The sequence below is a fragment of the Ovis canadensis genome, chromosome 6 (assembly GCF_042477335.2).
Source record: "Ovis canadensis isolate MfBH-ARS-UI-01 breed Bighorn chromosome 6, ARS-UI_OviCan_v2, whole genome shotgun sequence".
NCBI classification, from domain to species: Eukaryota; Metazoa; Chordata; class Mammalia; order Artiodactyla; family Bovidae; genus Ovis; species Ovis canadensis.
Genome location: NC_091250.1, coordinates 109,633,187 through 109,659,710, shown reverse-complemented (window position 1 = coordinate 109,659,710; position 26,524 = coordinate 109,633,187). Strand labels below are relative to the sequence as shown.

General features: G+C 41.8%; 1 protein-coding gene across 2 annotated transcripts in view; it reads right to left on the bottom strand.

The window, feature by feature from the left end:
• The window catches only part of FRAS1 (Fraser extracellular matrix complex subunit 1), a 516,652-nt gene that overhangs the window by 190,156 nt on the left and 299,972 nt on the right, over positions 1 to 26,524 (bottom strand). For both annotated transcript variants that reach the window (XM_069594438.1, XM_069594439.1), the window contains exons 19-20: positions 23,249 to 23,389; positions 20,136 to 20,279 (exon numbers count right to left, since the gene is read on the bottom strand). In XM_069594438.1, coding sequence (XP_069450539.1) covers positions 20,136 to 20,279; positions 23,249 to 23,389 — 285 coding nt within the window. The remainder of the gene's footprint in view (positions 1 to 20,135; positions 20,280 to 23,248; positions 23,390 to 26,524) is intronic.

The following is a 26,524-nucleotide window of genomic DNA, read 5'->3' as shown; positions in this document are numbered from 1 at the left end:
CCCAGCCTAGAAAAACCCGTTGAGCTGGAGAGGAAGAAGGAGCAGAAAGACCCTCCACTTTGCCCCTCCCCTCCCCTCCCTCCTATGGAATAGGTTGGAGGTAGCCAAGTAGGATATTCAAGAATACAACACTAAAATAGACTTAGCCTGTGCTTCTTAACTTTAAAGAGGGTTGTGCCCAAACTGAGTCCTGGGTCCTAAGGCAATAGAGGTGGTGGCAGAGCAAGGTGAGCAACGAGAGAGTGTAAGGCAGATGCTTAGACACGGGACTACCTTGAGATCACTGCAAACTTCTGTAAAATGTAAACGAGACAAGCACAGGGACCATGGAAGTCTCTGACAGGCGACCAGCTCAGTCCAGGAGTCAGGGAAGGCTGCCTTTGAGAGGCTGAGACAGGAAAAGTAAGTGGGAGTTAGCTGTGAGAGGAGATGAGATGGGGGAGGGAGGTTGGAAAGGTCCCAAGAAGAAGGAAAACATGCAAAATCCCAGAAGCACAACAGAACAGGATGCTTTCAAGGAACTGGAAAAGGTTCTATACACTTGGATGTTGAAGAACTACAAAACTGCTGCTCAGGACCCGGCTATGCTAGTTTTGGAGTATCTTGTAAGTCAGGGAAAAGAGTATGAATTTAGTCTCATGGCAACTGGGAACTGGTCTGTGTGTCTGTATTCTTTGCCAGTTTGTCTACTGAGGTCTTTGTGTTTTTACTACAGATTTAAATGAGAAATTGTATGAAAGGTAACAAGCAGTGGTAGAAGACATGAAAACCACAACCAAGAAGCAACAAGCCAAGAAAACCGCCACACAGCTGCTTTCAACACAAACTTTAATGGGAAGAAGAGAGGGGTCCCTAGGCTTATGCCTCCTCCCCCCTTCCGTGATATTCATAGAAGACCCTTCTCTGTTGACATCCCCTGCTGACCTGCTGAGGCTTATGCTAGAGTAGGCATATTAAGAAAACTAAGAATACTGTTGTGTAAGTGTATAAAGGCTGTCGAGACCGGGAATGGAGACCTTGGGTGTCCTTTGAGAAGGAAAACCAATATACCAGTGGTTTATCTTTCAGACATGACCAGGGAAGACTTTTGAGCAATCTGCCAGCTTCCAAAATGCCTTTAAAATTTACAAAGTAGAATTTGGCTAAATCAGTGGTAGCTAGCTAGGGAGCCCTTGTTCAGTCGCTAAGTCGTATTTGACTCTTTGCAATCCCATGGATTGCAGCATGCCAGGCTTCCCTGTCCTTATCTAGATAAGGGAGCCCTTGTCTATATGTTAAATGAAAGAAAAAAATATTGGAGTGAAAATATCAGGAAACTGTGGGGAATTTGAAGGCCTGAGAAAAGGTTGACCTGGCCTGCACCACCTGGTTTGCAATTTACTTCAGGCCAAGAGGAACAGGGCGAAACTTGGCTGCATGTGTGGCAATTTACAACTGCCCTGTCAGAACAATTTGAGATAATGAAGAGAGAAATCTCCCCATGGCCGGCAGATGCACTAATTATACAATCTAAACATAATTAAGAGGTGCTATGAGCCCATCTCCAGACACCGCAGGAGGTGACTATGTGTCCCAGGGAACTGCTACCATACTAGTCACTTCATGCACAATAAAATCTATGGGGCATATTTTTTTTTTAAGAATTAAGCTGATTTGGAGGCCAGTCTTGAATTCTTCTTAGTAGGTGGTGACCATCTGACAAATCCTGATTCAGATTCTTGCTGGACTCACACTGGTGGGAGCACAACATCTTTTTTTTTTTAATTGGAAGACATTTCTTTACAGTGTCGTGTTGGTTTCTGCTGTACAACTTGAAGCAGCTCTAAGAATACAAATCTCCCCTTCTTCGTGAGCTTCCCTGCCACCAATCACTCCCCTCATCCTAATCCCCCTAGGTCATCAGAGAGCCCGAGTTGAGTTCTCTGGGAACACAAGCTTTTAAGGTGTCCTTAAAATGCCAGTATTGTCAGAGAGGCCAACAAAACAGCAAATTCCTCTGTAGTCCTCCTTATCCCACCTCCAGTCCCATTCCTCCCTACAGGTGATGTCTGGAACAAGTTCACAGGATACCTCAGAGGAAGTTTATATTGTCACTGCTTAATTTGTACCAGAACCACAGTTACTAACTGGAGGAATTGAATTCCCAACCCACCAATCTAGGAGCCTCTGCAAGGATTAAAGCCCCATCTGTGCGGGAAGGCATTTTCAGCTGACCTTCCAGTCTGTAATCAAAAAAGGAAACTAACCTCAAATATGTCTAAATGGTGAGCGCACATCCCTTAATTGCTTAAAAACAGCGCAGTTCAGGAGGCCGTCTCTCAAATCCTCCCACTGCTACTCAGTAAGTAAATCCTTATTTGTCACTACTTCAATTACAGTAAAGAGCCTTTAAATAAAAGACTCATTAAGGATGACAGGGAGAGGAGAGAGACCCCAGATACATTTACGTGTAGCCTGTTTCAGATCATACACATTACCTCCGTTTCAGACTTAATATATCACTATTTATTAAACAGGTGGAGGGAGGAAGGTGGCTGGAATTCCAGTTATTTGTCTATGTGTCTGCTTGCTCACAAACCCGTTGAATTAGCACGTTAAACCCACAAATTAATGAACACATTATAAGGGAGCCTGGAAGCGGAGTATCGGCTGGTGCTGAAATAAATACACTTCTTATTTTTAAGCAAGCAGCGGATTCCATTTGTTTTTCTAAATGTGCACAGCATGTGCACATGCTAAAAATGTAAATACGTAAAAAATTAATATTTTGACTCAGCAGTGGCAATATCCTCTAATACTTCATCTTGCTGCTGTGAGGAAATTATATGCGGTCATCACGGTGTGAGGCTTTCTTCAAATCACAAAGGCTCTGCTTTGAGGATCAGTGAGGATTACCCACAATCATGATGGATGGAAGCACATGGCAGTGAAATGACTTATTTCACGTCTTTGGAGCCAAGTCAAAAAAGCTTGAAGATATTAAAGTAAATGTGTACTGTCAAAGCAATGGCTTTGCATGTTGGTTTTATGGGGCCGTGACTCCTTAGCTGATAAATAATGGACCTATAAAAATGTATTTAGATACACAGTGAGGCTTTTAATAATGTCCTGTCAGTCGATTAGGTTCTTAATGCAACTGCATTAAACGTGTTTGGAAGCTGTTAAAATAATCAGAACTTGTAGCTGTTCCTCATCAGGCGAGAAAGAAATGATTACATGCTGAAGCTCAGGGTCCTCGAAGTGTGTATGGATTCTGAATTTGGATGCCACTTTGAAAACTGATGGGGTTCTATTTGTGAGACAAGTATAGCAGGAAGCCAGAAAATAACATTCAGATGGCAGAAGTAAAAGAAGCACCCTCACTTCCCCTTTGGAACATTACTTTGGTCCTAGCCCACCCATCAGTCAGTTCAGTCGCTCAGTCATGTCCGACTCTTTGCGACCCCATGGACTGCAGAATGCCAGGCTTCCCTGCCCACTGGAGAAGGGAATGGCAAACTACTTCAGTAGTCTTGCCTTGAGAACCCCATGAACAGTAGGAAAAGCCCACTCACGAGCACTTATAAATAGTGTTCTCTGTTTAGGGTTAGCTCTGAGTTAGCACAAAAACAAACAAATAAATAAAACTTGCCATTTTTCAGTGTCTGTGGCTACAGTTTTACCCTGGGAAAAACCAATAAAGAAACAGCAACAAAGCCCACTACTGTAGACAGAGCTTAACATTATAGGACAGTGATTTCTGCCCAGTGTTGACAAACTTACAAATGTGGTGAGAAGCCTGGGGTAGCACCCACAGAGCCAGGCAGCTAAAAGGAGGAGGAAGCGAGAAGCAGCGTTAGATGTAAGAGTGAAGCTCCTTCCTCAGGTATGATGCAAGTTCTTGCTGCCAACAGGGGAAATAAGCACTCTTCCTGTCCAAGTATCCTGACGCCTTGTATCTAACCTCCCTTCCCCCCAGTTCATGTTTTAATCTTGCCTTCCCTCCAAAATAGAAAAAAGTCCACTTCAATAACATCTCCGGGATGCCCACTGGGCATGAGGAACTATGGAAGCTACTGCGGCAAACAGAGCATTGAGTCAGTGAGACCCTTCCCTCAAGATGCTCAGGACAAGGTCTGATGTTAGAAGAAAGCCACACCTAAAATACAACTGAAGCTGAAGCTCTATTACTTTGGCCACCTGATGTGAAGTGCCAACTCATGGGAAATGACCCTGATGCTGGGAAAGAATGAAGGCAGGAGAAGTGGGTGACAGAGGATGAGATGGTTGGATGGCATCACTGACTCAAGGGACATGAGTCTGAGCCAACGCTGGGAGATAGTGAAGGACAGGGAAGCCTGGTGTGCTGTAGTCCATGGGGTCGCAAAGTGCCAGACATAACTGAACAACTGAACAACAACAAAATACAACTGGCATCTAAGGAGGACCAGAGAATTATTTATCCAAAGGAAATAAGAGGGACTTAAGCTTTGCAAGATGTGGTAGTGACTAGAATGTGGAAGAGGGGTGGGAAGGAAGCAAGTGTGACTCAATTTTAAATTATAATTATGATCAACTCCTTTGAACAATGCAAAGGTTAATCGGAGTATAACTTGTAGACAGCCCTCTGCATCCCCATTCCTCCATGCCCTCAGATTCAACCAACCACAGACCGTATAATACTGTAGTATTTACTAGTGAAAAATATCTGGACACAAGTAAACCCATGCAGTTCAAACCTACCTTGTTCAAGCATCAACTGTACTTACTTTTGAATTATACTGGTGAAACATCAGTAGTGGATGAAGAAGAGAGTCAGGAGAAGGAAAAAAAGTACCACCTTTGGTAGAGGTGGAGCGGGGGTTCTTTTGTGCTTTTTGAGTATATTGTTCCTGTGGATCAAATGTTCAGACCCTTCTCAAAGGAAGGAATGAAGGAAAAGGTATTTAGAAGAAGATACAGAGATATTCAAGGGGAAGAAGTGAGGAAGTTTCTTCTGCTGTCATTGTTTTTAGGAGATTACGTTAATCTTCCAAACACAGAAGAAAGCAGAGATATAAACTGGTGGGAGTGAGAGTTGTGGGAAAGTGTAGGGAGTGTATATGGAAAGGCCATGGTGGGCAAGGTGTCAAAGCCTCAGCAAGAACTATAAGTAATACTGTTACGGAGAAGAGACGGTCCTACTGGAACTAGATCGGGTCATGAAGGCTGGCGACCCAGGGTTCACATGTGTGCCCTCTGAAGTGGTGCTGCTTCAAAGCCCAGTTCTACTGCATACTAGCTGTGCAACATTGGGTAAGCTGGTTAATGTCTCTTACCTTAGTCTCTTGGGTTACAAGATGGAAATGTTACTAATCACAGCTCTGACCTTCCAGGGGCACTGCTAAGTTAAGTTGCTTCAGTCGTGTCCGACTCTTTGTGACCCCATAGACAGCAGCCCACTAGGCTCCCCCATCCCTGGGATTCTCCAGGCAAGAACACTGGAGTGGGGTGCCATTTCCTTCTCCAATGCATGAAAGTGAAAAGTGAAAGTGAAGTCTCTCAGTCGTGTCCGACTCTTTGCGACCCCATGGACTGCAGCCCACCAGGCTTCTCCGTCCATGGGATTTTCCAGGCAAGAGTCCTAGAGTGGGTTGCCAGGGTCACAGTCAGGATTAAATGAGACAATGTATGTGAGGAGTTAGTACTTAGTAAGTGCTCAATAAACATTAGCCATTATTGTCAATCTGGGGCCAGCCCAATCAGGACTGCCATTGATACTGATGATCACACTTATATCTAAGTCATGATTTTTGCCTATTACACGTAAATGGAGAGATTTACATGTGTAAAAAAAGTAGGTAAGTGCAGCCATAGCAACTTTTCTGTCTTTAGTACTTAAAGACAACCTGTGGAGCCTAAATTCAATGGTATTCTTTACACACAAGCAGTCAAACCTTCTCTACAATTCAGGCCCTGGCTTGTAGTTCTGAAGACAAAGCAATCCTAACTTCATTGGGAGCCCTGCCAAGTTGAAGACTTTTAAGTAATGTCATTTCCAAGGCTAGGTAGATATTGTTTAGCAAAAGTCACAAAAAGGAGAAAATACAAGCTGCTGTTCTTTAAGCATAGGTCATGTTCTTTTTTTCCCCAAAAGTTCAAAGAAAAGAAATGCCTTGAAATATTCAACCATTTTTCTGCAGACAGCACAGTCCCTTAAATAAAACACAAACTCTGAGAACAAGGGAGAGACAATCACTGAAAGTTCCAGAGAGAGATTGGATTTGCGTCTCTTAGTTCCAGCAATAGGAGATAGGGTGATAGATGAGCAATAAAACAAGAATGTGCATTGCCAGAAAAGAAGATAAGGAAAATGAAGAAGGAAATGTTAAAAAAATAAGAGACAAGAAAACTGAAAAAAATATAGAAATTGAATAGGGCCAGATGGAATGAAACAGAAAGTGAAACAGAAGAGATAAGAGGCAAAAAAATTTAAAAAACAACAACAACAATGAGTTGCACAAGAAGATTCTTGGTGTAATCACCACAGGACACACTGAAAGGGGACTAGACTAAAGTAGATGTTAGGACACCAGAATCAAATCATTCCAACATTTCTTGATCACCATCTATGTGCTGATTAGGCACCAAACTGAGCTCTATTCCCACTTCCACAGAAAGGTTTCTTGGGATGATCAACTGAAAAAGTTAAGTGAGAAAATACTCTAAAAATTATAAAATTCACTAAACCACACCATTATTGCTATTAATAATAACATGAAAAGCAGATCTCATCCCAGGTGAAACCTTGGAAGTCATACTTAACTCACCAAGCAGTAACTCTATCCCCTGCTGGTTATTGCCCAGAACCACAAGAGAAAAAATAGCCAATCAAATTAAGTTACACAAATATAATGGAATGTGATTTAGCCATTAAAAACTACAATTACGTGGATTCTTCCGATGACTTGCCAAGACATGGAAATATACAAAGTGATACTTAAGAGAAAGACAAAGAAATACAGACATGCCTCATTTTATTGTGCTGGACTTAATTGTGCTTTGCACCTGTGTTTTTTTTCTTTTGCAACCTGAAGATTTGTGGCAACTCTACTCTGTCAGATAATGGTTAGCATTTTTTAGCAATAAAATATTTTTATTTAAGGTATAGTCATTGTGTTAAGACACAAAATGATTGCACACTTAATAGACTACAATATAGTGTAAACATAATTTTTATGAGTACTGGAAAACCAAACAATTTGTGTGACTTGCTTTATTGTGATAGTCACTTTATTGCAGTGGCCGGAAACCAAACCCACAACATTTCAAAGGTGTGCCTGTACATAGCTGCTGATTACAACTATGAAAAATGTGTGTATTTAACCACTGGAAAAGATTAAAGTACATGTGGAGTAACACAAATTATTGAATTTTAGTATGTGTTAATGTTTTTATTTAAAGTTTATTCATTTAATACAGATATGTACAATATGGAGGTTCCCTGGTGGCTCAGATGGTAAAGAATCTGCCTGCAATGCAGGAGACACAGCTTTGATCTCTGGGTCAGGAAGATCCCCTGGAGGAGGGAATGGCAACCCACTCAAGTATTCTTGCCTGGAGAATGCCCATGGACAGAGGAGCCTGATGGGCTACAGTCCATGGGATTGCAAAGAGCTGGAAACGACTCAAGCAACTTGGCAAGGGATACACTACATAAATCCACTGCAATCTTAAATGACTTCCTTAGCATTTAAAACAGATCAAAAAATTCTTGCAGCTTTCCCCAATAGTGCTGCTCCAACCATCTTGCCATACCAGACTCTGAGGATCCACCTTTTAATCTACAACCAGAAATTTTCTTGAGTTCCTATTATTATATTTTGTCTCATCAAGTAGGACAAAATGGTTAAGCATTGGGTAAAAAGTTCGTTCATGTTTTTCCATAAGCTCTTATGGGAGGGGACTTCCCTGCTGGTCCAGTGATTAAGAATCTGCCTTATGGCTCAGGGGGTGCAGGTTCAATCCCTGGTACTGGAACTAAGATCCCATGTGACACGGCACAGCTAAGCCCACCAGTCACAGCTACTGAGCCCATGCACCCTGGAGCCCGCACCACAACTAGAGGGAAGTCTGAGTGCAGCAACTAAGACTCAACACACAGCCAAAAATAAAATTAAAAATAGGAATAATTTTTTTAAAAAATAGATCTTATGGGAAAACCAGAACCAACTTCTGGCCAACCCAGTATGTAACTTCTGGGATCACTCTCCAGGTTAAAATCTTGGCTCTATCTTCCAAATTTTGTCATTTTGAGTAAGTGACTTGAACCTATCTTCAGCTCAGTTTCTTCATATGCGAAATGGAGATCACATTAGTACCCACCTTGGAGAATCACTGTCACTATTAAATGGCAAAATGCATTCAAAGCAATTAGCACAGTGCTTGTCACATACTAACGGGTTTCCAGGTGGTGGTGCAGTGGTGAAAAATGGGCCTGCTGATGCAGGAGACACAAGAGACTCAGGTTCAACTTCTGAGTCAAGAAAATCCCCCGGAGGAGGAAATGGCAACCTGATCCAGTATTCTTGCCTGGGAAATTCCATGGACAGAGGAGCCTGGCGGGCTACATCCATGAGGTTGCAAAGAGTTGGACACGACTGAGCAACTGAGCACAGTACTGCACTGTCATATACTAAGCTCTCAGTACAGTCACCTATTACTAGACACCATGAAAAGACCACTCACAGAGAACACGAGCCAGTCAATGCCAAGTGGGTTCAAAATCCTTAGAAACAATCAGCGTACCTAAAAATGACAACTCAGGAGCTGCGAAAAGCAGGCTGGTCCTAGAAGAGAAGGAATCTGAGCAAGGCCAGAAGGGATGGATGGGTAGGATTTTGATGATGAAAATAAAGTACTAACTGTTACAAGTTTTAGCGTGTGCCTTTTTTCTTCTTTCAGTTTACAGTCCCAGGAGCAGCTACAGTAAGATATAGGAGAGTGCCAACCTTCCTCACACGTATGTGTGCATGCTCAGTTGCTTCAGTTGTGTCCGACTCTGCAACCCCATGGATCGTAGCCCGCCAGGCTCCTCTGTCCATGGGATTCTCCAGGTAAGAATACTAGAGTGAGTTGCCATGCCCTCTTCCAGGGAATCTTCCCCACCCAGGGACTGAACCCGGGTCTCCTGCATCTCCTGTACTGCAGGTGGATTCTTTACCACTGAGCCACTGGGGAAGCCCCCACACCCCACACATAGAAACTGCTCTAAAGCAGAACTGGCTCCCACATCTCTGGCTTCAAGTCACTTTATCTGGAAGCAGAGAACTGGAGCACTGGTTTCTATAGGGCTCTATCCCACCCAGTTTTTAATGATATTCAAGTTGAACTGTTTCTTTCTTCATCACTCAGTGTTCCAGTTCTCACAGCTTATTTCACAATAAGGATTTGTTGCTCTTTAACCTGTGCATTGCAACTGTTTCACCACACTTCAGTGTCCTCTTTAGGAAATGATTGACAGTAATTGGGGAAAATTGTGGAAGGGACTCAAGAGGTTTTGTTTTGTTTTTAATGATTTGGAAGAAAAAGATATTAACAGGTTTTCTAATTCGTCAGCTCAGATTCAGAGAGCAAACACTTCTCAGACCCAGCATTAGAGGAAAATTACTGATTGCTCCCTGATGCTCTTCAATAGTTTAGAGAATGGCAAGCCTAAGCAATCTCGGGGGCCCCTCTGTTTGTCCACAGAGAAAACAAGGAAGAAAGGAAGAGAGAGAGGGGCACCAAGGGATGGAAGGAAGTTTGCAATCTGAGTGTAGCTTGAGCATTTCATTTGACCTTGAGGAAGTGCCAACAAATTGTCCAACATACTAACACCAGCTAGTGCTGGGCTTCCCATATATTGTTCTGCAAAGCACTGGTTAACTCTGGGAGAAGCTATAATAAATCGAGAGGAGGGATGCAACCTCCTTCATTTCAGAGATTCACAATGTACAATTGCTTATTTAAGGTTTTGAGAAATTCCATAATAAAGAAAGCTGCTTAACTTTACTTAACCAAGAGTTTGCCAGATTTATTCAGCCAGGAGACATGTTTTCATGCCACACCTATTAACCATTGCTTTGAACTCAAGTACTGGAATACAATATGAAAATTCTCAGAGTAGTAGTTCTTTTCTGATCCTTATCTTCTTTTGCTTACATTCTGGCACAGATTTATGAGAAAACAAACCAGCATTTAAAAAATTACTGCATAAACAAAATTTTAATCCCCTAGAATTCTGCCATCCTGACAAATCAGCTATTTAAAATTTTGCAGTCTTCATAGAAAACAAACCTACAGCTACCAAAGGGGAAAGGTAGGGAGGATAAATTCAGAGTATGGGATTAATACATGCACACTACCATATGCAAAACAGATAAACAACAAGGATTTACTGTATAGCACAGGGAACTATATTCAACATCATATAATAAACAATACTGGAAAAGAATAGAAAAACAGGCAATATGAATATATATATCAATAATTACTTTAAATGTAAATGGATTAAATGCTCCAACCAAAAGACACAGATTAGCTGAATGGATACAAAAACAAGACCCATATATATGCTGTCAACAAGAAACTCACTTCAGACCTCAAGACACATATAGACTGAAAGTGAGAGGATGAAAAATATATTCCATGCAAATGGAAAGCAAAAGAAAGCTGGAGTAGCAATCCTTATACCAGACAAAATAGACCTTAAAATAAAGAAGATTATAAGAGGTAAAAAAGGATACTACGTAATGTTCAAGGGATTAGTCTAAGAGGAAGACATAACAATTGTAAATATCTAGGTACCCAACATAGGCGCACCTCAATACATAAGACAAACACTAACAGACATAAAAGGAGAAACTGACAGTAATACAACAATAGCAGGAGACTTTAACACCCCACCCACACCAATGGACAGATCATCAAAACAGAAAATTAATAAGAAAACACAAGTCTTAAATGATACATTAGATGAGATGGATCCCATTGATATCTTCAGGACATTCCATCCAGATGCAGAAGAATACACCTTCGTCTCAAGTGCACATGGAACATTCTCCAGAATAGACCACATCTTGGGTCACAAATCAAACCTCAATAAATTTAAGAAAATTGAAACTGTATCAACCATCTCCTCCAATCACAATGCTATGTGATCAGATATCAATTACAAGAAAAAAACTGTAAGAAACACAAACACACGGTGATTAAACAACACATTTCTAAATAACCAACGTTACTGAAAAAATCAAAAGGGAAATCAAAAAAATTTCTAGAAACAAATGACAATGAAAACATGACAACTCAAAACCTATGGGATGCAGCCTAAGCAATTCTAAGAGGGAAGCTTATAGCAATACAATCCAAACAAGAAAAACATCAAATAGACAACCTAACTTTACACCTAAAACAACTGGAAAAAGAAGAACAAGAGAACCCCAAAATTAGCAGAAGGAAAGAAATCATAAAAACCTGAGCAGAAATAAATGAAAAAGAAATGAAAGAAACAATAGTAAAGATTAATAAAACTAAAAGCTGATTCTTTGAGAAGATAAACAAACTTGACAAACCCTTAGCTAGTAGACACATCAAGAAAAAAAGAGAGAAGAATCAAATCAACAAAATTAGAAATGAAAAAAGGGAGGTTACACCAGACAATGTGGAAATACAAAAGATTATAAGAGACTATTATGAACAACTATATGGCAATAAAATAGATAACCTGGAAGAAATGGACAGATTCGTAGAAAAGTTCAATCTTCTAAGACTGAACCAGGAAGAAATAGAAATTATGAACAATCCAATTACAAGCACTGAAATTGATGCTATGGTCAAAAATCTCCCCAAAACAAAAGCACAGAACCAGACAGCTTCACAGGAGAATTCTATCAAACATTTACAGAAGAGCTAAGGTCTATCTTCTAAAGCTCTTTCAAAAAATTGCAGAGGAAGGAACACTTCCAAACTCATTCTACGAGGCCACCATCGCCCTGATACCAAAACCAGACAAAGACAACACAAAAAAAGAAAACTACAGGCCAATATCACTGATGAACATAGATGCAAAAATCCTCAATAAAATTTTAGCAAAGAGAATTCAGCAATGCATCAAAAAGCTCATACACCATGATCAAGTTGGGTTTATTCCAGGGATGCAAGAATTCCTCAATCTATGCAAATCAATCAAGGCAATACACCATATTAACAAATTGAAAGATAAAAACTATATGATCATCTTAATAGATGCAGAAAAAGCCTTTGACAAAATTCAGCACCCATTTATGATTAAAACTCTTCCAAAAACAGATGTAGAAGGAACCTACCTCAACATAGTAAAGGCCATATATGATAAGCCTACAGCAAACATTATTCTCAATGGTGAAAAGCTGAAAGTATTCCCCCTAAGATCAGGAACAAGACAAAGGTGTCCACTTTGGCCACTATTATTCAACATAGTTCTGGAAGTCCTAGCTACAGCAATCAGAGAAGAAAGAGAAATAAAAGGAATCCATATTGGAAAAGAAGAAGTAAAGCTCTCACTGTTTGCAGATGACATGATACTGTACATAGAAAACCCTAAAGACAGTATCAGAAAATTACTAGAGCTAATCAGTGAATTTAGCAAAGTTGCAGGGTACAAAATCAATACACAGAAATCACTTGCATTTCTATATACTAACAATGAAAAATCAGACAGAGAAATTAAGGAATCAATCCCATTCACAATTTCAACAAAAAGAATTAAATAAGTATATAGGAATAAACTTACCTAAGGAGACGAAAGAACTGTACACAGAAAATTATAAGACATCAATGAAAGAAATAAAAGACATAAATGCATTTAAGTCAGTTCTAATATGGTGGATGAACCTAGAACCTATTAAACAGAGTGAAGTGAGTCAGAAAGAGAAAGATAAATACTGTATTCTAACACGTATTCTATATGGAATCTAGAAAAATGGTACTGAAAAATTTATTTACAGGGCAACAATGGAGAAACAGAGAGAGAATAGATTTATGGACATGGGGAGAGGGGAGGAGAGGGTGAGTTGTATGGAAAGAGTAACATGGAAGCTTATATTACCATATGTAAAATAGATAGACAAAGGGAATTTGCTGTATGGCTCAGGAAACTCAAAAGGGGGCCCTGTATCAACCTAGAGGGGTGGGATGGGGAGGGAGATGGGAGGGAGTTCCAAAAGGGAGGGGATATACTTATACCTATGGCTGATTCATGTTGAGGTTTGACAGAAAACAGCAAAATTCTATAAAGCAATTATTCTTCAATAAAAAATAAATTTATTAATTAAAAGAAAAAAGAATAGAAAACATATATACATATATGCAAATATAGCTGAATCACTTTGTTGGACACCTGAAACTAACACAATATTGTAAATAAACAATACCTAGATTAAAAGTGAAATAAATAAAATATTTCAGCCTTTTCCTCTACAATACTACTCTCAGTATTATCCCCTTTCTACCTAAGAACTAAAAAGTACAGCCTTCCCTTTAGACATTCCAGAAAAACAATGTAATTTTTTAAATGCATCTTCATTTGAATATGTCTTCTTCAGGTTTTCTTTTTAATTCTCATCCTTTTCTATGAAAAAGAGAAAGGTTGTAGCTGAGAAAGACAAAGAGAAGGAGTACCCCAGGCTTTGAAATTTGGGGATAACATTGTTGAGATGTGAGCAAAGTATAAAAAACAAAAATCTATGGAGGAAAACAACTGATTTTCTATAACACCTCACCATGTCAGCTGCAATCTTATCCACTCTTACCACTCATCCCAGTTCATTTGTCTTTGTTGAAAGCCTTCAGCTCTGGCCCCATATCTCACAAACTGTGTATTTGCTTTGATAGACTTGGAGGGAAAAAAAAAAACCCTCATACATATGACATCTCCATATGTGATAACACAGTGAGGTTATTGGACCTGTTCCCAGGATGTGCTTATTCTTGTCTGTGTGATAAATTAGATGTAATTTTCTTTCTTAAACAGCTAAGGGCAATTAAGAGGTCTCTGATGATGATCTTAGGTTAGGTATAGCTCAGAGAGAGAATAAATCCTGTGAGTAAATCCTACCAACCTCTAAAGTTCACACGAGACAGAAGAGAGGGTGCTTCTCCAGGGCTTCCACTGTGTCAGATTTTCCCAAGGACTTTGGAAATACCCTCTATTGGGGGCACTGCATGGGTGGACTATCTTCTGCTTTGCTATCACCAGGGCTCCTCCTAACACCTTTCCCCATTTAGATAAAGTCACTGAAATATTCCAGGAGTTTAACTTATGACGTGACTGAAGCAACACTTGAGCTAAAAAAAGAGTTCCAGGACTTTAGGCTCAGGGTGAAATGAAGATAGCAGATGAGTTTATGGCTCACTGAGACCTTCACCCTCCTCCTGGACAGCTACCCCAGATCGTCCAATAGTCCCACCTGCCCAAGGCCAAAGATCATCTTCCTATTCTGGTCCTTCACAAATGTTTCTCTCATTCCTTGAACTTACTAGACCAGAATCCTAGAAATCATCCCCCAAATTCACTCTCCCTTAGCATCAGTTCTACGAGATCACCAACTTCTGCTGTTTCTATTAGGTTGAATCATATGAAACTGCCACTATTTGACCATTTTATTTTTTCCCCACAAAATAGCAACCTCAGATAGGTCGACCTAATATACGATTAATGCTTACTGAAGTCGTGCCCTGCTCTTCATCCCCTCAGCAACTTTCTCATCAAAGGGCTTCATCTCCCACATGGATTCCTACAACTCCCTCCCAAAGGACTTTCTGCCCCTGTCTTCTTCTACACAATCTTCTGCAGAATTTTCTCTTTACAGAAGTGGAATTAAAACACTTCCTTCCTTAAAAACCTATCACAGCCTTGATAACAAGGCATGTTCTCTGCAAACAGAACCCACAAAGGCCTCATGACCTGGCCTGCTTCCTTCTGCTTCAGGGCCCAGCACCTGGAGGGACCTGGCATTCTACTGAACTCTCTATTGATGCCTGAATAGAAAAAATTCTTTGACTTGTTTTCTGGAATGCTCTCCTCTCCAAATCTCCAAAGCCCTCTAATTCTTACTCATGTTTCCAAATCATCTGTTATGACTAGTTCCAGAAGACCTTCACCACCCACTACACACATGCACACACACACACACAAACACACACACACACACAAGTGCACATACACACACACACAAGTGCACACACACGCACATTCCAGTCTGGGATAGGGTGCTGTCCCTCAGCTCATAGAGTCACAATAATATCATATTTAACAAACATCTCCTTCCTTCACTACACAGTGTGTTTCTGGAATGCAAGCACTATATTTATTCACCTGGGCCTCCCCAGAGCCTAGCACAGTGCCTGTTAGGGAGCATGCGGGTAATAAATGCCTGATGAAGCCATACATGAACAAACCCATTACAATATTACAGAGAGAATTGGGAGGTATTTGGAAAGGGCATATGTTCATTAAAAAATAAACCTTGGGGTCAGTGTACTTCTCTAAAAGGTCAACAACTAAAATTACTGGTCATATTTTTCTGTGATAAATATTGATAAGCTACTCTCAACTCAGGGCTTCTCAGGTGGTGCTAGCAGTAAAGAACCCACCTGCCAATGCAGGCAGACATAAGAAACATGGGTTCGATCCTCAGTTGGGAAAATCCCTTGGAGGAGGAAACAGCAACCCACGCTGGATGGCATCACTGACTCGATGGACGTGAGTATGAGTGAACTCCAGAAGTTGGTGATGGACAGGGAGGCCTGGCATGCTGCGATTCACGGGGTCGCAAAGAGTTGGATACGACTGAGCAACTGAAATAAACTGAACTGAATGATTCTTTATTCCAGTGATCCCATATAAGCCTTAAAATGTTAATGAAATTTCTAATCACCTAATTTACCATCAAAGAGGCCTCTGGACATTGGAGAGAACTGAGCTGATTAAAAATTAAAATTTTCTGATCTCCTTATATAAACATTTATTTATAAAATGGCCCCAGCATAAAGTGTTTAGGTTCCATACTCAGAATAGTTTGAAAATAGTAAAGCTATTATGAAGGTTCAACCTTCTACATCTCTGTCTATCATCTTTCTGACTTCCAATCCACCTTCCACTCAGCTTGCAGCCTTCCTGCCCGTAACATAGTCTTATCTGTCACAGTTCCCTCTAAAACTCTCAGAGTCCTATTATTGCCCACTAGAGTCCATCCAAAATTTTCAGCCTAGAACTCTGCATTCTGTATACCCTCACTCCAACTTACATTTTCCAACCATTTCACCTAATATGTCTTAATTGAAACCAGGTCCTTCAGCCAGGTTGGACCACTCTCACTGGCCACGAATGGCCCACATGTTCTACCACTGTGCCTGTTTCCCGATAGAAATACACCAGGAATGCCCACCCCATTTCCCTCTGTCTAACAGAATCCTAGCTATTCTTCAGGAAGAATTTTAGGCCCCACCTGTCCATATCTTTTATTTTTCCCTCCTTTGAACTCCTACAACCCATACTGCCTAAAGAGGCTATGATCCATAAATTGCTTTGTACTATCTGTTAACTGTACTTGCATCATCTCCTTAAGTAGCCTGGAAGATCTCTGAGACCCCTCAAATTTAGCACCCTGGGCTCAGGTGATTCTCAATAAATATCCCCTAATATGCTTTAACCATGTCAGGACCTCTTAGGAGTTGCTCCTCTGTATCCTAACATAGGAATCAGCGCTAGGCTCCTCTGTCCTTGGAATTCTCCAGGTAGGAATACTGGGGTGGGTTGCCATACCCATCTCCCGGGGATCTTTCCAACCCAGGGACTAAACCAGAGTCTCTGACCTTGCAGGCAGATTCTTTACTGTCTGATCCATCAGGGAAGCCCCTCTAGTTGTGGGCTATCACATCTGTCTGAAGCCTGGACTCTCTGAGTTTCTGCTTTCCATTGTTCCTAAAATGTTTGCAGTCTCTATAATCAGGTTTTGCTCTGAATCCTAGCAGGTCTTGGCTGTTCTGAAGAGTTCTGTCTTCCTAGGGTATAGATCTTGGACTCTCATGTCAAGTCATTTTTTCACTCTTTTTTCGGTGGTACTACAGGGCTTGTGGTTTCTTAGTTCCCTGATCAAGGATCAAACGCAGGCCCCCAGCAGTGAAAGTGTGGAGTCCTAGCTGTTGGACCACAAGGGAATTCCTTCTAATGTCTAGTCTTAAGCTCAGTGTTAGTCACTCAGTTCTGTATGACTCTTTGTGACCCCATGGACTGTAGCTGCCAGGTTTTTCTATCCATGGAATTTCCCAGGCAAGAATACTGGAGTGGGTTGCCATTTCTTTCTCCAGGGGATTGAACCTGGGTCTCCTACACTGCAGGCATATTTTTACTGTCTGAGCCAAGGTCATGTGCAAAAAGAAATAAATCACCCAGGACTGCGGCACTCCAGCCACACATGAAGCACTAATACCATTTACTTGCTGTGTTGAACGGGCCACCTCGATACCCTGATGGAGATAACTGGCCACACTCCCTCCTGCCTGGGAACAAGCCCTGCAGCCTGGTCAGCGCCTTCAGAGTGTGTCTAACCAGATTTTTCAGCTTCCACTCTTGCCCAGTGGATCCCAGGATGCTTCCCACTCAAGCCCTTCAGAGCATGACAATAGCAGCTATAGGCAAATCTCTTCAACTTTCTCATGCAACTTGGAGAAATGGGTCAAGAAATATAAAATAACCCACTAGTCTGTAAAATCCCCTCTCCAGACTTTAACTCTTTGAGGGCACAATCATCGTCTTATTAATCTTTTTTTTTTTAATATTCTAAGCATATGACCACTATTAGAGACTCAAAGATGTTCATTGTAGGAATGGATGGATGGACACAAACACTGCCTGGCTATTGCATCATTATCCAAATTCTAGGTTTCTTTCCAGTAAGGTGCTTTTTAAAGAAAATTTGTGGCCACACCCATGCAGCATGTGGGATCTTAGTTCCCTGATCAGGAATCGAACCCGTGCCTACTGTATTGAGTGCACAGACACTTAACCACTGGACTACCAGGGAAGTCCCAGTAAAGCTGTTGCTGTTATTGTTGCTGCTTTTTTTTTTTCTTTTTCTCTTTTTTGGTTTCCTAATTAACTTCCTTTTAAGATCTGAGTACTAAACTGAGAAGGTACAAAAAAAATCCCATTTCCTGTAGCAACTGATTTGCTTCCTGGTTAATCTCCCTATACTTTTGTGCCTGGTTGTTGTTGTTGTGTGAGCTCGGGGCTGACAAAGGTTCTTCACAGCAGGAGATAATAGATAGCAACAGAGGAGACGGCAACAGTTTTCAGAGTGCCTGACTATCTTGAACCTGCTTCTTGCCATCTGAAGCTAAGGTGCGCTGCATGCATGTAAGCAATCATTATCATGACTTCAGTTTTCGTTAATATGAAGTTCTAAGATTTTGAGCTATTTGAAATCCTGAAAGATGATGCTGTGAAAGTGCTGCACTCAATATGCCAACAAATTTGGAAAACTCAGCAGTGGCCACAGGACTGGAAAAGGTCCGTTTTCATTCCAATCCCAAAGAAAGGCAATGCCAAAGAATGCTCAAACTACTGCACAATTGCACTCATGTCACATGCTAGTAAAGTAATGCTCAAAATTCTCCAAGCCAGGCTTCAGCAATATGTGAACCGTGAACTTGCTGATGTTCAAGCTGGTTTTAGAAAAGGCAGAGGAACCAGAGATCAAATTGCCAACATCCGCTGGATCATGGAAAAAACAAGAGAGTTCCAGGAAAATATCTATTTCTGCTTTATTGACTATGCCAAAGCCTTTGAATGTGTGGATCACAATAAACTGTGGAAAATTCTGAGAGAGATGGGAATACCAGGCCACCTGACCTGCCTCTTAAGAAATCTGTATGCAGGTCAGGAAGCAACAGTTAGAACTGGACATGGAACATCAGACTGGTTCCCAATAGGAAAAGGAGTATGTCAAGGCTGTATATTGTCACCCTGCTTATTTAACTTCTATGCAGAGTACATCATGAGAAACGTTGGACTGGAAGAAACAGAAGCTGGAATCAAGATTGCCAGGAGAAATATCAATAACCTCAGATATGCAGATGACACCACCCTTACCGCAGAAAGTGAAGAGGAGCTAAAAAGCCTCTTGATGAAAGTGAAAGAGGAGAGTGAAAAAGTTGGCTTAAAGCTCAGCATTCAGAAAACGAAGATCATGGCATCTGGTCCCATCACTTCATGGGATATAGATGGGGAAACAGTGAAAACAGTGTCAGCCTTTATTTTTTTGGGGCTCCAGAATCACTGCAGATGGTGACTGCAGCCATGAAATTAAAAGACGCTTACTCCTTGGAAGAAAAGTTATGACCAAACTAGATAGTATATTCAAAAGCAGAGACATTACTTTGCCGACTAAGGTCCGTCTAGTCAAGGCTATGGTTTTTACAGTAGTCATGTATGGATGTGAGAGTTGGACTGTGAAGAAGGCTGAGCACCGAAGAATTGATGCTTTTGACCTGTGGTGTTGGAGAAGACTCTTGAGAGTCCCTTGGACTGCAAGGAGATCCAACCAGTCCATTCTGAAGATCAGCCCTGGGATTTCTTTGGAAGGAATGATGCTAAAGCTGAAACTCCAGTACTTTTGCCACCTCATGCAAAGAGTTGACTCATTGGAAAAGGCTTTGATGCTGGGAGGGATTGGGGGCAGGAGGAGAAGGGGACGACAGAGGATAAGATGGCTGGATGGCATCACGGACTCGATGGACATGAGTCTGAGTGAACTCCGGGAGTTGGTGATGGACAGGGAGGCCTGGCGTGCTGCGATTCATGGGGTCGCAAACAGTCAGACGTGACTGAGCGACTGAACTGAACTGAACTGAATGGAAGATTTTTTCAGGAACTGCAAGAGTATCATTAGAAGATTCCACTTGAATCCACAGATATTTACTAAATGTCAGATAGAAAGCAGTGAAGTGAATTTTTGGACATGAGACAAACATCTCCGAAGAGAGAGCTCTTAATCTGATGACAAAGGACAAATGCAAGAGCCTTCTGGGGCCTGGCATGAAGAGCCTCAGCCTTTGGCTAGGGATTTCTGAGCCTGTGAAGGGGACTCACTCACCAGCACAGTAGCCCACGAGGTTGAGGAACTGCTCCTCTTTACAGCTGGCCCTGCAGCTCCCAGCAGTCAGAGGAATGTGAGGGTGGCAAGAGATGCAGTTGGACTCCAAAGGGCCGTGGCACTGCCTGCAGGTGGGGTGGCACTCTGGAAGAAAAAACAAGAATCGGGATTGCAGTTAGCAGCTCAGCATGTACACACACGAAGTATTTAGCGTACTCCACCAATTACCCTAAGAACAGACTTCAAATGCTAAACATCTTTTGAAAAAGACTCCTGAGCAAGGTTGGCACACCCTTTGGCATTAACCAAAAGACAGCATTTCTAGGGTCAGCAAAAACATTGCCCATGAACAGAACATGGAATCTAGAAACATTAAAATGAGAGAAACTGGGACTTCCCTGGTGGTCCAATAGCTAAGCTCCCAATGTAGGGGGCCCAGGTTTAATCCCCAGTCAGGGAACTAGATCCCGAATGCCACAACTAAGAGTTCACATGCTGTAACTAAGAAGATCTCACATGCCGAGAGGAAGGTTGAAGATCTTGCACGCCTCAACTAAGACCCAGTGTAGCTAAATAAGTAAATAAATATTTTAAAATTTTTTAGAAAATAAAATGAGAGGAATTGGTTGCTCAGTATGACCATTCCCGTCTATATAAATCAGGAAGTTCAGATCAAAGTAAAAAAAAAAAAAACAGAAAAACAAGTGGTAAGACTCTCCCTCTCTAAAATTCAAAGAGCTAGATGGAGAAGAGGGAGACATTTTGCTTTGCAGAAATCCCCAGCAGGCACAGGTGGAACTATCCACAGCAGGGGAAGTGAAAACTTCTCACAGAGTCAGATGCCAACCCTGCTCTCCCTCCAGGCCACAACTTGAATGCCTGTTTTAGCAGCAACACTTAATTAAAATACAAAGAGCCGAAAAAGGCCTCTTTCTAGCGGTTATCGTGAACCATGTTTGAAGTTCAATTCCTTAGACAAAACTGTCCAAGCTACGTTTTCCCTGGAAAAACCACCAAATTACTGAGAGGTACTACAGTGAAAAAGAGCAGTGAGTCCCAGTAGGTGCAGGCAATAAAGATAAGGATGGCAAAGAATAAAAGAAAGTTGCAGCTGCAACTGCTCTTATGCTGCCAAGATGGGCAGCAGGAGCAAGTGTGCGTGGAAGAAGATTGAAGGGTTTCTCTGCCAAGGATGAGGAAGTCTAAACCTGTCTGATTCCAAGAGGAGGGGAGGTAAAGGACCAGAGCTGGGTAGTGCTTGTTGGAACTAATGACAAAGAATTCCCTTCTGGTGCAGAACTGGTGAGAAGGAAAGGCACAGATTTCCAGTAAAGTCAACTTTGTCTGGCAGAAGGCCAAGAGAAGATAAGAAGTTATAGAGGAAAAAAAAAGGCAAGCAAGCAAACTGATGAGAAGGCTAGCATTAACTATCACCAGTTCTACATTCTTAAGGCTCTTAACCTTGTAAATATCCATCCGAAAGACACTAGCACTCTCAGGTTGATCTCTATTGCCCAGAAATATCCCTGCCAGGATGTTTCTAGTGACCCTGGAGCCCTGCTGCTTGTGGTACTGTTACTGAGTCCAAGTCCCCTCTGCTCGCTCGCCCCACGACAGACTAATAAATCAGTAGACGAGGTGTTGAGGCAAGGAATAACAACCTTACTTGGAAAGCCAGCAGATCAAGAAGATGGCAGACTAGTGTCTCAAAATAACCATCTTATCAGGGTCTGGATGCCAGGTTATTTTACAGAGGAGGAGGAGGTGAGGAAGTAAAGTACAGAGGCCATTAATCTTGCAAATACCGCCTGGAATGGTCAGCCTCAGGGAGGGGCTGTGTTAGTTTCCTCTTTCTTGCAGCCATACGTAGGTGAACAGGGTCAGAATGTCTCTCTGGACAACAGCACTTTGGTTTCACATTCAGGCAGAGGGGCCAGGTTCCCTGAGGTAGGGCGTTACGTACAGATAGTATCCTTTCGGTTTAGGAAAGCAACAGAAAGTAAAAGAAACAGATTCAGCCTGTAGCCAGACTTTTTTTATTCTTCCCTATAAAAGTACCTTCCATCTGCTGGTCTCAGGCAGGCAGGGGCATGGGCAGAGAAGAGTTACAGATACTCAGACTTCCCCTAAACAATTTTCCACAGATGAAACCAACTGGGCCAGGGTGAGGACACAGAAGGAAAGACCACAGTTTTCAAGGACAACCCCAGTGACAAAGAAACCAAGAATGCTCCCCACTGAGCTTAATAGAGTGTTTCAAGTGAAACAACCCATCAGGGGCCTACAGAGATTAAAAAGCTACTTGTACAAGAAAATTCCAGAAAAATGATATTGATCTTCAATCATCTAAATTTGTATTCACATTAAATTTCCTCTTTGGAGTTTGAGGCTTGATGAATCTGACAAGTTTTAATTTATTTCAAAAATATTTTGCACATTTACTATGTGTTTTCCAATGCCAGAAACAAAAATCAAACAATGTTAAAACGATGGGCTTTTTCCCTATCAGTCGGCCTCAGCAGTCTATTTTTAGAAATAAAACCATAATCATGATAGAATGTGTTTGTCTTTTCTTTTTTTCTTTAGCAACAAGAAAACACAGAGCTACAATAAGGTGCTTAAATTTTAGTATTTTGTCAATTCCAATAAAACCCTTCACTAATCTGAAGTAGTAATTCTTAAAATCTCTGTCACTGAAATATACAGGTGCTCTTAAAAACATATTGGGCCGATGTGTCAAGGAAGAAAATAAATACCCTTTCCCTTTTTGCTCTATTAGGCTGCAGCGGGGGAAGAGGGGCTGAGGACTGCAGAGGTAAGGCCAATGCCTGCTCTCCCACAAATGCATGAGAGCCTGCAGCAGCTCATCTCCTTGATGGGCCCCACCATCCATCACTATATGCACAGGGTCAAGCTGATTTTCATTTTTCACGTCATCCATATTTCCTATTGGATGAACAGAATTTCACTTGTTTTCCTCACTCAGAAGGACTCACAGCCCAAGTCTAGTCCCTTGGTATGACACGGTTGCTAATGGCAGAGCCAGGTTGTATGAAGACAACATATGGGCATAGGGTGCGATGGGCATACACCCAAGCCAGTTACACACTCACCTGTACAACTGCCTTCCTGGTTGAAGTACCCATCTGGGCACTGGGAGAGGCACTGCCCATCCAACAGCACGTGGGAAGGCCAACAGGCTGTGCAGTTGTGTGGGCTTGTCCCTGCACATGCAGAACAGGATGGGTGGCAAGCTGGAAGGGAGAAAAGGCAGAGGAGATAATCAGGAGAGCTGCCATCTGACAAGGACAGTACCTCTGCCTTCCCTGTTCACTTTCCTGAAATATTCCATTGGCATAAGTTCTATACATTCCCTTAACTTTCCCAAGGACAGAGCAGACATCTCACATACTTCTTTCAGGCTGTATCCTACAAAGCAAGCATCTGTGGAACCCAGATTAAAGTGTTAGTCATTCAGTCGTGTCCGACTCTGTGCTACCCCATGGACTGTAGCCCGCCAGGCTCCTCTGTCCATGGGATTCTCCAGGCAAGAATACTGGAGTGGGTTGCCATTCCCTTCTACAAGGGATCTTCCTGACCCAGGGATTGAACCTTGGTCTCCTATATTGTAAGCAGATTCCTTACCAACTGAGCCATCAGGGAACTCAGATTAAGAAAGGGGTAAGTGACACAAAAAATAGAAATAACCATTTGCGGAGTCATTCATTTCTTTATTCCCATGTTCCCAGTCTCAGAGGATGTCAGACAAAGAACAGAAAGCCATAAAAAAGCTCTCCTTCCATCAGGACAGCTCCTGTACCATCAATGGGCTGCTGATTAGGCTGCTCAAATTAAAAGGAAGGTGATGGAGGCCTTACTGATTGATTAAACAAAGGTTTCTATGCTGCCCACGCTCTGATGGAGACTGGACACATATAGGTAAGAAGGACTGTCCAACATTTTAAACTGCTCAAAGTAGCTGCATCAACAGACACACAAGCAAATAACCGGAATAAAACAAATGGAAAATGGAATATAACAGAGAGAATAAGAGCATCATATTACAATTCTCTGTGACCTTGACTAAGTTATGCAATTTCTCAAGGCTCCCACTTCCTCATGTATAAAAATGAGACTATAAACTATACATAACACATGGGGTGTTGGGGACACCATGTGGATTATTTACCATGCCTAGGTCATTTCTTCCCACAGAAACCACTACATCAGCTTTTGCACACCTTTTTCCCTCACTCCTCCTGCCTCCTGTCCCACCCTGGTGCTTCCCTCTGTGGCCCCTGCATGAGGTGACGTGCCCTTCCTCTTGGGAACTGGGAGTAAGGGTTCTTTCCCAAAACAATCATCTCCTGATATGCTGGCCTCATCATAGCTGAATAATAATAAAGCCCACAATTTGAAACAGCCAGCCAATCACTCTCAATCACTCATTCATCTTTTGTTACTGAGCCGCAAGTAGGTTGAGGTGTTGGGGAAACAGAGGTGAGTAAGACAATGAGTGGGAGGACCCAGGCATTTCAGCGACAAGATCCACTGACTGCAGGGACACCACCCTCAGTCTCCTCTTTGCCTCCTCTGACCCCCCAGTCAAACCTCCTGAAGACTCAAGAGATGAGCAGCTTGGAAGAAGCGTATGGGATTTTCTACCACTGAGGTCTCCATTTCCACCAATCCCCAATAAAAATGTAAATTTCAATCCCTGATGTACAGATTGGGCTGCTGTAAGGTAGGATGTTCTTGTCCAGCAGGACTGGTTTGTAGGAGTATTAAACTCATGATATATGGCTGTAGATGACTGCTGTCCTAAACCTTCTGGTGCTCTACCCTAGTATCTCATCCATAACTGAGCACCTAAAGGTTTAACACCTGTACCTGAGCTAAGGCCATACCTGTTTGGATTGGGCAGTACACCCAACCTTGCATGCATGCATGGTAAGTCACTTCAGTCCTGTCAAACTCTGCAACCCAATGGACAGTAGCTCATCAGGTTCCTCTGTTCATCAGACTCTCTAGGCAAGAATACTGGAGTGGGTTGCCATGACTTCTTCTAGGGGATCTTCCCAACCCAGGGATTGAACCATCATCTCTTATATCTCCTGCATTGGCAGGTGGGTTCTTTACCACTGAGCCCCCTAGGAAGCCCCACACCCTACCTTGTGTGTGCTGTGCATATCTGCTCAGTAATGTCTGACTCTTTGTGGGCCCAGAGACTCTGTTGCCCACCAGACTTCTCTGTCCATGAGGATTCTCCAGGAAAGAATACTGGAATGGGTTACCATGCCCTCTTCCAGGGGATCTTCCCAACCTACGGATCGAACCCAAGTCTCCTACATTGCAAGTGGATTCTTTACTGTCTGAGCCACCAGGGAAGCCCATACCCTATTTATTGGTTGATAAATATTTTGATTATTATCCCTAACTACACTGCAGAGCTTTATGTCTATTCAACAGTATTTATTGCTCTATGAAAAACAGAGCCAGAGCTCCAAGTTTTAAAATTATTTCATTATTTTTTTTAGATTGCCTTGCTAACTACTCTAATAGCACAAGTCACAGTAATTTTTCCCAAGTATTTTCAGAATCACTGACAAAATATTTCCTCTTTAAAAAACAAAATAGAACAAGCAAGCAAATATGACTATAAAAGAGAGGTACATATCAGCTCATTATTTAAGACATGTTTAACACAAATGAAATGACATGTGATAGAAAGTCAGATGGCAGTATTTCAAAAAACAACTAACTTGTATTGTCAACACAAAGCCCTCTAGGATGATTGGGGAAGCAACAAACTTCTACATACCTAAATTTATTTATGATAATACCAATATGTTCATATCAGACCTTACAAGATTGCAAATATCCCCAGCTTCTCCTGTTCTACTTCCTTAATAAATAGGAAATCAAAGCATATCATTGTTGAATTGAAAACTGGGAGGAGGTGAATTAAAGCATTATGAGCAGACAATTTATTTCATTTCATTTGGTCACAAAAATCAATGAGATAAACTGGCTCGATGTAAATAAAGATTGTTACTGAATTATATAAAACAGGAAAGCAACCATAAAGAAGGCTGAGCACCAAAGAACTGATGCTTTCGAACTGTGGTGCTGGAGAAGACTCCTGAGAGTCCCTTAGGTAGCAGGGAGATCCAACCAGTCCATCCTAAAGGAAATCAGTCCTGAATATTTATTGGAAGGACTGATGCTAAAGCTGAAGCTCCAATACTTTGGCCACCTGATGTGAAGAGCTGACTCATTAGAAATGACCCTGATGCTGGGAAAGATTGAGGGCAGCAAGAGAAGGGGTCGACAAAGCATGAGATGGTTGGATGGCATCACCTACTCAATCGACATGAGTTTGAGCAAAC